General features: G+C 32.2%; 3 protein-coding genes across 3 annotated transcripts; 1 reads left to right on the forward strand and 2 right to left on the reverse strand.

Moving 5' to 3' along the window:
• Positions 1 to 1,256: 1,256 nt before the first annotated feature.
• LOC132751370 (sarcoplasmic calcium-binding protein-like) lies at positions 1,257 to 5,676 on the reverse strand. The gene is made up of 3 exons (XM_060741532.1): positions 5,537 to 5,676; positions 4,047 to 4,159; positions 1,257 to 2,303 (listed from the first exon to the last, which is right to left on the reverse strand). The coding sequence occupies exons 2-3, from the start codon at positions 4,145 to 4,147 to the stop codon at positions 1,838 to 1,840; spliced, it is 567 nt and encodes a 188-aa protein (XP_060597515.1). The 5' UTR covers positions 4,148 to 4,159; positions 5,537 to 5,676; the 3' UTR covers positions 1,257 to 1,837.
• Positions 5,677 to 9,215: 3,539 nt separating this feature from the next.
• LOC132751371 (uncharacterized) lies at positions 9,216 to 11,925 on the reverse strand. Its single transcript, XM_060741533.1, has 2 exons — positions 9,885 to 11,925; positions 9,216 to 9,425 (listed from the first exon to the last, which is right to left on the reverse strand). The coding sequence occupies exons 1-2, from the start codon at positions 10,909 to 10,911 to the stop codon at positions 9,232 to 9,234; spliced, it is 1,221 nt and encodes a 406-aa protein (XP_060597516.1). The 5' UTR covers positions 10,912 to 11,925; the 3' UTR covers positions 9,216 to 9,231.
• Positions 11,926 to 12,161: 236 nt separating this feature from the next.
• On the forward strand, positions 12,162 to 12,819 carry LOC132751372 (sarcoplasmic calcium-binding protein-like). The gene has a single exon (XM_060741534.1). The coding sequence runs from the start codon at positions 12,173 to 12,175 to the stop codon at positions 12,671 to 12,673; it is 501 nt and encodes a 166-aa protein (XP_060597517.1). The 5' UTR covers positions 12,162 to 12,172; the 3' UTR covers positions 12,674 to 12,819.
• Positions 12,820 to 14,296: the final 1,477 nt, after the last annotated feature.

The following is a 14,296-nucleotide window of genomic DNA, read 5'->3' on the forward strand; positions in this document are numbered from 1 at the left end:
TAAGGTCTTGGCGTACTATGTTCTAACTAAGGCATATATAAAGTTCTTATAAAAAGTTAAGGAACTCTTCTATTATTTTTTACACAAAAGAAATAAGTATTAATTGATCGCACTCCAGTTACGGCAACGTCTGCCAGGGATGAAAAAAATGCATCACAGCATGCTAATTAATTGACTCATTTTTTCTTAGGTTAAATTACTGTGAGGTAACGATAGAACTAATAAAATAGTTTAATTCAGATGCTATTCGTTAATTTTTTCTCGGGTTTCATAATGTGACGACAGGGAAAGTATTTTTCTTTTTGCCTATGAAATAAATGTGAAAGACATCAAATCACTCGGCAATCTGACTTTAACTCGGGGTGTAGTTCCTTCGCACAAATCAGATAACATAGTGTTTACTCAATGACTGTACATTTCTTGGCTCTTAAAATATGTTTGACTACCTCAAACAATTTGTATAGAATAGAAAGGCCTTTTTTATAAATATGAATAACAGCATGCACATGATATTACGTGCATATAAATTGTAACTTACTTTGTTCAATGATATTTTTCTCTTAATATCAAACGTCAGTATACATGTATAGCTGAATCACCAACACATGTTGTGAAAACAAATGATGTTGCTTTTCGCTTCAAAATACAAAGAAAAACAAATGGTAACACTTTGTTATCCATTGATATTTCGAATCATACATGTATCATATGTTTACATTAGACATGAAAGATATATAATATGCCCATTTCAATAACAAAATTACAGTACTATAAATTGATGCAACTTGTATAGCCATCTTTTAACACCTTTTACTTTGCTGCAATTGAAAATGATTTACCATTGCCACCATTATATATAGAAACAAACAAGCTTACATTAGCCTGGGATTCAGGCGTTGATATTTTTTTTGCTTATTCATTACTTACGCGCTATTTCATACTCGATCGACATAGATAACACCACATCGTGTCGATTTTCTGAACAGAAGCACATAAAAAATCGACAGACTGGAACCGAGGCTAAGCTTACATGACAGTACAGTGTGACCATACATTATACCAATTTCAAATTTTCATATTGTTTGATAAAGGACAGTTTTAAAAATGAATCGAATAACTATGGTAGAAGTATTTATTTTCATTTATTTTGATAAATAAATTGTTTGTACTTCTTAATGTCATTTTAAATCAACAAAAGAAAAAAACAAAAATAAACATATAATGAAATTAAGTTCAAAAGATATGTTTTTAGGATAAACATATACATGTACACTATAACAACATGGAACATTCATGGCCACATGTAACAGCTTGACTGATAAACACCTGAAGCACGCAACATTTGACGTCAATATAGAGGAAACATGTTGTAATGTTTTTGTTTTTTAATGTAAAAACATTTTCATACTAAAACATGTTGTTTAATGATAAGTGTATTCAATAAAACTTAAAATTCCATATTTCCTAATTAGCTTTCGCTCAAACGGAAATAAATCATTTATCCGGTAATCTACAGAAACTAAGAAAATAAAACACATATGAAGCATCATGTTTAAATTTTAATATTTGACAAGTGTCTGCTTTGATTTTTCTCCTGATAAAGATTTCTATTTAAATCTATTAGTTTTGAAGTCCATTTATTATAAGACAAAGCATAAACTGGTCGTGTTATAATTAATAAATTTCAGATTTGACATGAATTTCTACTGATCTGTTTTAATCTATGCATATGTTAAGTAGTTGATAAAAGAAGGCAAATCATGTTTTTTTTTCACTTTCACTTCACTACATGTGGAATAAACCGAATACCATCTTTTCTGAAAGAAAACATATATAGTTACAGACTGATCTTATGGGACAGACCAAGCGACGATTCTAGACCAAGCTTAATGATATCAAGTTTCGAACTGTCCTCACTAGTTGAGAAAAGGACCCACGCCTGCGTCAACACTTTGATTGGAACCTTCCCATTTACCTGTTTTTCTCCTCTAAATATTGCTTTCACTTGGTCGATATATTCATAAGTCCCAGATGTTGCAGCAAACACAAATTCATCCTCAGTCAGAAAACATTTTCCGTTAATATCATAAATAGAATAGATAACGTCACCACACTTTTGCATTTTCTCTCCAAACGCCTTTTGATTGGCTTGGAAATCTTTGCTGTTCATGTCAACAAACTCTTGTTCCGTTATAGCACTTCGTTTTCCTCGAAAGATGTAATCTTTATACATCAATTTCAGGTTTTGTTGCAACTTCTTCTTCTGTTTCAGATCGAAAAGATGACTTTCAGCAAACCTTTCCCTAAATAATAAAAGAGGTTTGATATTTAAAAGAGAGTCCAAAATTAAATATACATTGTATGAGTATTTTCAAAAGATATATATTGAAGGCTCATCTGTCTATATTTGATGTTTTATACATTGAATTTATTATATGCATTCTTATCAGCTATACCTAGTAACACTCAGTGTGTATACATTGAAACAAGATATAGTCTTTTCAAAATTATTACTAAAGACTGTTAAATAAAAGTGTACACAGCTCAATTTTCAATAAATTAGGCATTAATCAAAACATGTTCTGTCTTAAAAAATGTAAGCTCTTGTTCTGATTTAAACAGTATTCAGTATTCTCCAATTTTATAGTGATCTTTAGTTGATATGGTACCAAATATATACAAAACAATAACACTCAATACAACAAAAAAACAAGTCATACCGAAGATGAATCATTTTTATTGTTACAGAAATAAAGTAATAAAGAGCTGTCACACAAGTGAAGAATGCCCCCGAAAAGGTTTCTTAAGCATGCAGGTATTATGAAAAGAAAAAAGAATGAAAGTAACTAATTTCTTAATATTGTTCTTTGTATTTTTGTACCAATAATCTCTGTTATAGCATGAACATTCAAACTTTAAGTGTGACCTTGACCTTTGAAGAAGGGACGTGGTTTTTAGACGCGACAGAATGTTGTCATGAGATAGACATTTGTGCCAAATTATTTTAAAATCCCTCAATACATGACAAAGTTACAGTCTGGACATGATTGTAAGTTGGGACACACGGACGGACAGACGGACATGAGCCTTAGCCGCGACACATTGTTTTGGTGTGGTAGATATTTGTTCCCAGATATTTTAAAATCCTTCCATTCATGACAAAGTTACAGTCCGGACATGAATGTGTATCTTCGACAATGAGTACCTTTAAACTATAAGTGTGACCTTGACCTTGAAGGTAGGAACATGAGTGGTAGTCGCAACATGTTGTCTTGATGTGGTAGAAATGTATGCCTAGTTATTAAAAAAAATTCTTCGATGCATGACAAAGACAAATGTATAGTTCGGACACGAATGTGTGTACCTATAGACTCTAATTGGGATAAAGTGAACTTCAAAGAGGTAGTGTGACCTTGACCTTTGAGGTAGGGCGTGATTTTTGGACGCTACATATCGTCTTGATGTGGTAGACATTTATGCCAAGTTCTAAAAATTCTTCCATGCATGACAAAGTTACAGTCCGGACACAAATGTGTGTACCTAACTCTTATTGTGATGAAGTGAAACTTCAACATGTTAATGTGACCTTGACCTTTGATGTAGGGACGTAATTTTGAAACGCGACACATTGTCTTGATGTGGTATACATTTGTGTTATTTAAAAATCCCTTAATGTATGACAAAGTTACACGAATGACGTGGGGACGCACAGATGGACGGACAGACAGACATACTATTTGTATGCCCCCTTCGGGGGCATACAAATAGTAATAATTTATATAGTCTGAGTGAACACATTCTTTATGTCTTGACAGTACCAGCAGGATGACTTCAAGTGGCTTAAAGTTATCTTCGCCTGATTTACTGTCTGACTGTAGACTTCAGTGGTAGATCTATTATATGCCGAGGAGCTGAGCAAAAGTAGACTACCAAATGAAACTGAAGGACAGGGGTGTTACAATGAATAGGAAATATTTCAAGGAATCTGCAAAGATAATCTTAAAGGGATAGCAAGAAAGGCTTTGTTATTAGAAAATTAATTTTACCCTTCTTCTAACTTGTCTTCCAGGTGTATTTTACCATCTTGTCTCACATCCACTGCCTGGAACCACAGCCGCCATTTGTATTGCAAATATTCGTTTGCCATAAAACTACAAATCTAAAAAGAAACATATAACATCAATGATTTTTAAAGTTGAAAAACAATATGTAACATATTTTACCATTTAACTGCTCAATTTGTTATAAGTGTTTTCCCTGCTTTTAATTTTGAACGGCCAAATTATTATTTTTGCATGTTTCTTACATGTGCATATGAATTGTATTTGATTATATATCAAGCCCGGTGCAAAAACAAAAACAAACAAAAACAACAACAAAAAAAAAACTCAACTATAAGTCATTTGATAAAAATGTATTTTGAGTATAATTTCTCCATAGCTATATTTATTCTTAGTGTTGTCCAGTAGGATTGCAGTTGTGATCAAAGTGATAAACCAAACTAAGTGCATGCAATTATATATATGTACATTATTATATAATACAATTTTCAAACATAGAAAAATATGTAAAATATGTACTGCAATGTATTATATGAAATCACCTAAATATATGCATTCATTTCTTATTGTAAAATTTGACTTAAACTTTATAGAAAATAATTTTTTATTACCTCCCTTTATTTACATGAAATGTTAATTTCGGTATTATCTTTATAAATAATGCTTTTGGAACTAACAATATTGATAAATCTTAATTTGAGCATCATATTAATTATTCAAAACCATAAAAAATTGTGTTACAGGATCTTTAATTTGACTGTTCATAAAAGTAATTTGATTTAAAACACTTATAAACTTTAACCTATACATATTTGAATGACTGAATTAATAAACATATAAAATTATATATGAAGATAATTTACAATAATCAAATTTATCTATTCATTTACATAATATTAGCTCAGACGTGCACCTCAGATAACAGATAAAAATGGAAGCTCTACCTACTCGTTGAGTCATGTAACCCTTAATCTACAGAACCGAAGTGAGCAGACCGTACCAACAAAGAATCAGGTCAGTATTTACAAAGATTTATGAAAATTAACGGGAAATTTCAAATTTTTCACACACTAGGTCAGAAATTCACGAATAATTCATGAAGTCTATTTTCACGAAATTTAAGTGACGCAAAAAAATTCCCAATCTGCAGTAAGCTGATAAAGGAATCATGTAAACATGTGCGGTAATAATTTGATATGGAATTTGTCTTTCGGGCGATCTTTTAAAAGCCAAAGTCTTATAAGATAAATATTTTACTGTAAAGTAGTGTAATGTTAAATTTGTAAGACAATCAAAAACCCATATCTTTGTAAGACAAATGTAGGAGGGTAAGTGATTCATTCAACCAACCGGACCAACCCCTCTCTACCGACCCACTTTATAAAATCCCCTCCCCCATTCCATACGAATGGCTTTTATACAAATGTCATAAACAAAAGTTATTTATCATTGCCAAACATAACTAAAACAGTTACCTGTAACTTCCACACTGATTAAAATCCATCCGATAAAAGTCTCCCCGACACATTTAATGACCCTAGATAACATGACCCGAGAAAATGTTTACCTCATCGGACTTAAACATGTAAATAAATTTTCAATTGACAAATGAATATATATGGATTATCTACACTTATAGATTATCCTACGTGAAGTAAATTAAAACACATACAAGTTTAAACATGTTAAATACAAATAACAAAAATATAAAAAAATAAAAAACTCATAAAAAACAAAATTAATATTGTTCTGTATATGACTATCAATTATACAGCATTCATAGTCATAATTATAGTCCCTTATCTGATATTATAAGCAATAAAAAATAGGAGTGGCATTCTAGTGATGCTGATTACAAAACAAAGGGGGTGGGGGTTACATATGATAAATTATTTTACTTCAGTTTAAACATAATCAGAGACCAAAACTTATCATCAAGATTGTCTCCAAAATAAAAATAAGTAAATGAAAACCTTCCAAACAAATGCCAAATGTAAAGTTTTAATCAATACCTTCAATACTTTTTTTCAAATTATTGTTTGGGTAGATATTAAAAGTAATGTCGTCATTTGTTTCCTTTCACTATTTTTTTATAAATATGTGAAATTTAAATAGATAGTCTAGAAGTTAAACTCCTAACAAGCATTAACATTACATTTACCGAATCACAAAGGGAGGTAATTGAAAAAATTAACGTAGAAATATTATAGTTCTTGGACATTGCCCTTCCTCTCACTTATCATTTTTCTTGCGTGAAGTTTTTCTTCAATTACTTTGATTGCGTAAAATTTAAATCAAATTCCTTCCATACTTTTCAAGTTAGAGTATGACGTACGGACGAACTTACAAACCGACAAGACGCCGACTATTATGCTCTAGTCATAGTTGCGTCAGTCTTCTCTTAAGTAAATAAGGAATTTTAGCCTAAAAGTACCGACATATATCCACATGAATACAAATAAGAAATAGCTATCGCAACTTCTCGATACATTGAGCCTTTTGTCTGCTACATTACTAACTAAACATAAATTTTATGGTAGTCAGTCTTATACAGATGAAATATTTATGATATTTATGATTTATAAATACTGTTCCTACATGCATGTACATAGACAAAAAGTAAAGCTTTCGTGCAAACAGTTATCGATAATTAAATCTATTACAGAATAGATCCTAAAAAGTATTGAATTTTTACAGATATTGAGAAAATTAAAATATAATCGTTTTTAGAAAACATTACGATATTTTTTTACGATATTCGAACAAAAAAATATCCTAGATTTTTACTGATGCCTCTTAAATACTGTATTTTACATATCGTCGGTTGGGAGTCAAAAGGTCGTAACTCATTTCAAGAAATTTTACAGGAGACCACTTTTTTCTACTTGTTAGCTTACAGTAAAACATTTAGCCTTGTGTTTAAAGATAAACAATATTCACCAGATGCGCATATGAATAACGTATAATGTTTGCCTACCCGTATTATTCAAGGGCCATAACTATGAGATACGATGTTTTGTCAAATTCTAAGACCGAGTTACGACATTTTACACTTATACTTACATGTAATAAATGAATGTTTTGATTAATATGCTTGCTGTTTTGTTATTAATTATTCATGCCTTACTAAATAAAACTATTAAATATAGGTGAAATTCCAATTTTGAGGTTTTATGTCCGTTCTTAACAATCTTGCAGTCCTACAGGCGGGTAGATTCCAAACCAGCTTTCTTGGAAAGTACAAGTTCTAGAATCCCTTCAACACACAGTAATAAATGTTCTCAAAGAAAGATCCATGGTTGGTAGCTAGGCTCCAACCTATGACCCCCAGTCGGCGTGAGAAACTGCAGTGATTTCATGTGGGTGACCTTGATGCGGTTGTAGTACCAGAAAAACATATCATTTCAAGTTTTAATTGGTCAAAATTAAAGCCATCCGTATTACAGTATCAAAGTTTTATTCAAACTGAGCAACAAATAACCGAACATTTTGTTTTAGTACAGTAACACAGTTATAACACAATATGAACTGCACTAAAAAACAGTAAAAGAAACACTCCGTGCTATAAAGACTGTCCGCCTTAGAGTCATCCGTATTAAAGAATCAAAGTTTTATTCAAACTGATCAACAAATAGCCAAACATTTTGTTTTAATGCAGTAACACAATTATAACACAATATGAACTGTACTACAATACAGTAAAAGAAACACTCCGTGCTATGAAGATTCAGCCTTGGAGTCATCCGTATTACAGTATTAAAGTTCTATTCAAACTGATCAACAAATAACCGAAAATTTTGTTTTAATACAGTAACACAATTTTAACACAATATGAACTGTAATACAAAACAGTAAAAGAAACACTTTGTCTTATAACGACTGTCAGCCTTAAAGTCATACAAGATTAAGTTTTTCATTTTCAGCATTAATGATTTCTTGCAAATAAAAAAAAATCATATTCATTTAGAACATTATGATATGGCACAACATACTCACAACTAAACATAAAACATGTACTATAATAATAAAACTGGCCGGAATTCAGAACTTAAGGCTGCAACGATATGAATGTACTGAACATGGAGCAAACATACTATAATTATGTATACATCTGCAATCGCTCTTCAAAAATCCTTTCACAATTAATAGCTAAGGTTGTCGTAGAATCCATGAAAATCTCGAGGTATCACACTTTTGAGCTCTTGAAGATGTTCATACTTGGACGCCTTTATTTTCAGGGGACCGTCATGCAGCTGCGCTGGTTCATCGTGTAGGTAGGTGTAGTCAGTTTTTCGTGCCTTGCGGGGGAAATCTGTTAATTGGCCGTCGAATGAGAGCTTGTATTGTACAGTCCCATCTGGGTTGCAATGCAATACGCGCAGATCAGTTACCACTGGATCTCCTACTTTACTTCCTGGCCTTATTGACGAGTAATAAGATAGCTCAGAATACTTCCTGAAGAAACTATTATCTACATAATGAACTGTATAGGGCTGACTTGGTCTGGCAGAAGCTAATGAGTCAACATAGTTTTGGGGCACATAGATATTCTTGTTTTTAATTTTTCTCTCCACAACACTGTGCACCGCATCTACTTCTATTTGGGTGTGACCCTTTTCTAAATATTTTTGTGTTATTTCAATTCCAATTTTTTTAGATATGTGGCATAATGTATTTGTAAGTATACTGTTTCTATTCTGATATCCACAGCCATCGCTAAACACTATTACATGTTTAATGGCACTGTCCTTTAACACAGCAGATTCAATGTAACTAGCAACACAACTAGCAAATGAGTTTGCGGATAAATCACCTTCACCCTCATGCCAAAAAAAGCATGTAACTTCATTAGTTGCCAGATCGAAAATCGTGAAATTGTGACACGCCAGTTTAGTTTTGTAATATAACGCACTTGCATTAAGTCTTGGTGACAAAAGCACAGACTGCAGGTCCATGGTTATTACTCTAATAGAAGTATCGGATTGTGCTAGTTCTTTATCTCGATCTTTTTCTGCTCTTGCAGCAGTTTTTCTCTGTTGATGAGCCTCAAACTGCTCATCAGATATGGAACCAACCTGATGGCCACAACAAACATCACACTGATCCTTCTTCGGTTTATATAGTCCCAAATTCATTCGTGAAAATTTTTCCTCCACAAGGCGTCTACTGGCTATTTTGTCAACACATTGTCTTTTATATTCATTATACAAGGCACTAAACGTATCGAATACTGGCTCAAGATACCGCTTAGTACTATAGATGACCGGCAATAATGAGATTCCATTTTCGGCAGCGATAAGAGAAAGTTACGAACACTTTCTCTCAAAGCACTATGCCTTTCAGCTTGAGCTCGCTTGCGTCCCTCTGTAGGAATTAAAAAGACATGTAGAATATTAAAAATGAAATTATTTACAGCACAATTACAGTACAGAAACAGTATGTTCACAAATATCACTTTTTGCTCGTGTAAGTATTGTGCATTTCTTGATTAATTCTTATTAGAAGTATAATCAATGATGCAATATGAAGTATAATTATGTATGTCTGTGATATTGCTATTGATGTATCTTGATCCATATAATATTTTTGTGATATCTTGTGAATGTGATCGTGTGATTCTGGTGATATTTGTTTTTGATACTTTTCCTATGATAAATATGTTTTTACATTGATGTCTTTCTGTCTGTGATATTCTCCTGTCTGTGATATTACTTTATATAATTTACCTATATCATTTTAAGTGTTTTTAAACTATATAATATATTTATTGTAAATTAAATGTATGCATTATAAATTGAATATTTTTACAATAATTATTTATACCTGATGATGTCGATTTCTCAGGAATACCAGAAGTTGAGTTGTTTACCCATCCATAGACTGTTCTCTCGCCAATTCCAAGCGTCGATAGAAACATATTTTTGCAGACGCGCACCCTCTCGCCATCTACTAGTAGAAAATACCTAAAGCTCTGACTTCTTCTACTGTTTTCTACAGTTTTTACATTGACCGCTTCTGACCCTACAAGTGAGTTTACATAAACTTTTCTTCCATCCCACGTCATGTTTTTCCAAAAATTTGAGAATATGATTTTTCTGTTATTTTCTGTAATCTTAGCACATTGTTTAACGCCTGGTTTTTTACATCGCTTGGAACAATTGCTTTGTGTCAGAATGCGTTCTGGTTTTTCCTCCTGAAGACCCCATTTGCCGTCAACCTTTTTCAGACCTTTGTATTTTTCTCCTTCCATGCGGAGACGTTTTGCAGTTTTCCTTTTACATTCTGGTTTCTTCTTTGCTCGTTTCTGTGGTGCATTTACATCGGTTTCAACATTTGTATTGGTTTCAACAACTTCCTCGTGATCTATGACATCACTGTTATCAGAAGACGAATCACCCGAGTCCCGTTGCAGCTCATAGTCAGGGTCATATAACGTATCATCAAAATCATAGAATTTCTCCTCCTCCAATTCAGTGGCTATGAGCTCGCTAACATCTTGTAATTGAGAATCGGCATATTCAAAACTACTCAAAACACTTAAACCTTGATTAATCACTTTGCCAACATTTTCTACGTTTGCATCTTGAGCAGGTAATTGTCTACAATTTTCAGCTGAATCCTTACATTCTGCATCAATATTATTATTATCGGCTTTCAATTCACTCTTATCAGCAACATTTTCTACTTCAAAATCAGCAGGTAGTTGAGTACAGTCTTTGGAAGAATCTATGCATTCTGCATCATTTATTGTGTAGTCACTGAAATTGTTATTATCGTCAGTTAATTCACTTCTTTTAGATTGTTTCTGTAAGGATAACTGAAGTAATAGTTTACCTCTAGACAACGCCATCTTAAAAGTTTGTTGCACTTCTACCTGGCTCGCACTTAGGGCAATGGATGCCGTTTTCTCTCAAATCCTCAAAGTGAGACTGATTTAAGTGTTCGTCAGGAAATGTTGGGTGAATGCAATGTATATGATAGTATCTTGAACATTCTTCAAAGAGACATCTAACGTAGAACGTACCGTCTGGTAATGTAAGTAAAAATGGTCCTACATTAACAATTTGCTGAAGTAAAAATATTAAGCTATTGAAATCGGGTTTGTACTGACAAACGTGGCACTTGTAAGATTGAATATTCGTCTCTGATACTGATTCCGTGTCACTTTCACCGGAGTAAGACATCCCTGAAAAAGATAAATGTGCAATAGATATTATTTTGTCTTTTAAATTGTCTCAGAAATAATACATCAAATATCTATATAGCGACAAAAAGTCGTATCTCGATTTTAGCAAAAAAACAATAACAGTGCAAAATGTTGTATCTCATGTTTTGATTTTAAATTTCATTTTTATAGGTAAACGTCAATATACAAATGTGAATAGCAAGCATATTTAAAGACTTAGTATGGTGTGTTGTGAAATATTCCTTCAAAATGTCTGTGGTGAAATGAATGCATTTCAGAAATTGAAAAATATCCCACTCACATTAGCATCCCAAAGCCAGTAGCAATTAATTCATATTTATTTGCACATGACTGTGACATACGAAGAGCATTTAATGACTAAAGCACCTTAACACAGCTTATGTACTAATAACAGTTTAATATAATGATAAAAAGCATACCTTTCCATCCAAATGTTTGCGCTCTTCAGAAAATTTTGAGATACGATGTTTTGACCGGGAAAAAAATAGACCAATTGTAATACGACATTTCGTCATGTGCCTGTACTGAAAAAACTGATTGGCCTAGAGTTACAACAATTAAACATAAAATCGGGCATCACTTTACAAAACTATATAAATCAAAAGGTCATTTTCCAAAAATATCGGAGTTACGACCTTTTGACTCCCAACCGACGATATATATACCTATATAACAATATTATATAACAATTGAACCAAAAAGAGCCTAAAAGTAAACAAATACTAATCTCTCCTAGATAAAGTGAAATGTTTACAATAAATTGTGCTTCAATTTTGCATCTTAAAAAAAAATAAACATATTTTGAATACCAATATTAATGTTTAAGAACTCAAAATGCAATTCTTCTTTTTTTATCTTTTTTTTCTTTCTTTTTTTTGATGGGGGCAGGGGGGTCTTTTTTTAAATGATTTTGTTTGTTTATGTATGCATTACTTGTTATGCTGTGTATATTTTCAGGGAGGCATTTGTCAAACTTGCCCATCTAGAAGGCAAACGCAAAGATGAGGTCCTTGAGACGTCACATAGACTGTGGAATAATTTCATTTTCCGAGGGAAACCCGGACCAATTACTGAACAAGAATTCATTGATATGACGAACAATGAGTATAAAGAAGATAGGCGTAAGTTTACAGAGAAGGTCAGAAAAGATTGTACGGATGATGTGAGTTGTTTCGACTATAAGAAACAAGGCTTTGTTACCGAGGAAGAGTTTTTGACAGGGTGTAAGGCGGCTGGTATGGAGAATGAACAATGGAACAAGGATTTCTTCCGAATCTTCAACCCCGTTGAAGGGAAGATCGAAGTCAATGTCATGGTTGAAGCGTGGGTTAGGTTTCTTACGGAAGAGGACAGCTCTAAAAAGGATTTGATAATGGAATGTCTACAGACAGGAGATAACGCTTGATAGTCCATTGTCAGGTGGAATTAAAGACACTGTACAGACGACCATTTTGTAAAACAGACATGGTTTAGAAATATTTATAGTGTTGCAGATATTTGTAGAACTGCTGCTCAGTTAAATTATTCAATTAAATGAAAGCGTTCCATTCATTTATGTTTGTTCATTTATGTATTAATTCACATTTTTTCATGCTTATTGGCGAAAATTTGATAAGGTTTTCGTACTGATTAATAAGTTATTATTATATAATTCACAATTATTAAAGTTAATCCTTCGTTTCATGTTACCAAAATGATCAAATTAAGCTTTGGTTATTCTCTTGAACAGTTTAATACATGTATATCTTTTGCCCCATAACAAATAATAAAAGAAAAAAGAAACATAACTGCGTACAAACGAATCACTTGTTTTCTAAGAGTTAATTCCCTAGAAAATACAATTGGCCACTACTGAATAATGCCTCAGAAATGGACATTTATTTTTCTTCTTTATAAAATTAAACTCTTTTTTTATAAAAAAAAATAAAACATATTCCTAACGCTTTAGTGACTGGTTTAAAACATATAAGATGATTATAACCGGAAGTAAGTATGTGAAATAACTTGACAAAAAGAAGCAAAACGTAAACAAAGCATTATACTTGTACTTATTGTCAAAAATCCTAAGAAGCACAAGATGGTAAAGCTTTAATGAATAATTTAATGACATGTAAATTTTATAAACTGAAGCAGGACACAAAAATGAAAAAAAGAGCATTTGAAAAATGAAAAAAGTGCACGGGACCGTAGGGTGTATTTATGGGCTTTTTAATTACTATATTGATAGATCCTACTATGACCTTTTAATTTGAATGACAATAAATTAACCCAAAACATTGACATGAGCTTTTTTGTTGATGTAAATCAATCGACCAATCAAATAACCTGATTAAAATATCTACAGACCGGGTCGCCCATTATTAAAATCCATGAGTATGACTAGAATGGACTGGTATCAATATCATTAATTACGGAATAGATTTTTTTTCACTTTCGTATAAATTCCTTCAAGATCTTAAATAAAAGTTGTCCTCTGTGATTACGTGTATTATTAGAATTTGTTCTCATGTCTATGTATGTTACATACTGAGATATATTTAATAAACTTGAAAACTTGAAACAGATATGTTTTTGGTGAAATTCTTTATGTAATTCACTTCTCCGATAATTAGTATTACACAGGTAAAGGATCTTTGCATTGTTTTTCTTTTGAATTCCCATTCCTGTTAGCCTTTACAGACCACATAAAACGTAATGAGAAACTTGTCAATAATGCTTCATACTAAAATTGAATTCATTAATTGAGTAGCAGGAATAATTTCGGAAAGAGTGTTAAATCGGGGTCTTTCATTCATTTTTTTTTGATAGACCTTGGTTAAATGCACCTCTTTGTTTGTCAGTGAAAGAGGCCAATGTGTTCAAATGTTTACGAATACGAGAAAAAACCAAACGAAATATTCGTTTACTACATATCACCTTAAGAATACATAAATAGTAAAATATTGACCCATTTTCAGAAACCTCAACACAGAACCACGAAAGATTGCCTCAAGTGATGCTAGAGAAGAAATACGGTGATTCGTTTTGT

The sequence above is a fragment of the Ruditapes philippinarum genome, unplaced genomic scaffold (genome assembly GCF_026571515.1).
Source record: "Ruditapes philippinarum isolate M1 unplaced genomic scaffold, ASM2657151v2 ctg468_1_1_1_1, whole genome shotgun sequence".
In the NCBI taxonomy this organism is placed as follows: Eukaryota; Metazoa; Mollusca; class Bivalvia; order Venerida; family Veneridae; genus Ruditapes; species Ruditapes philippinarum.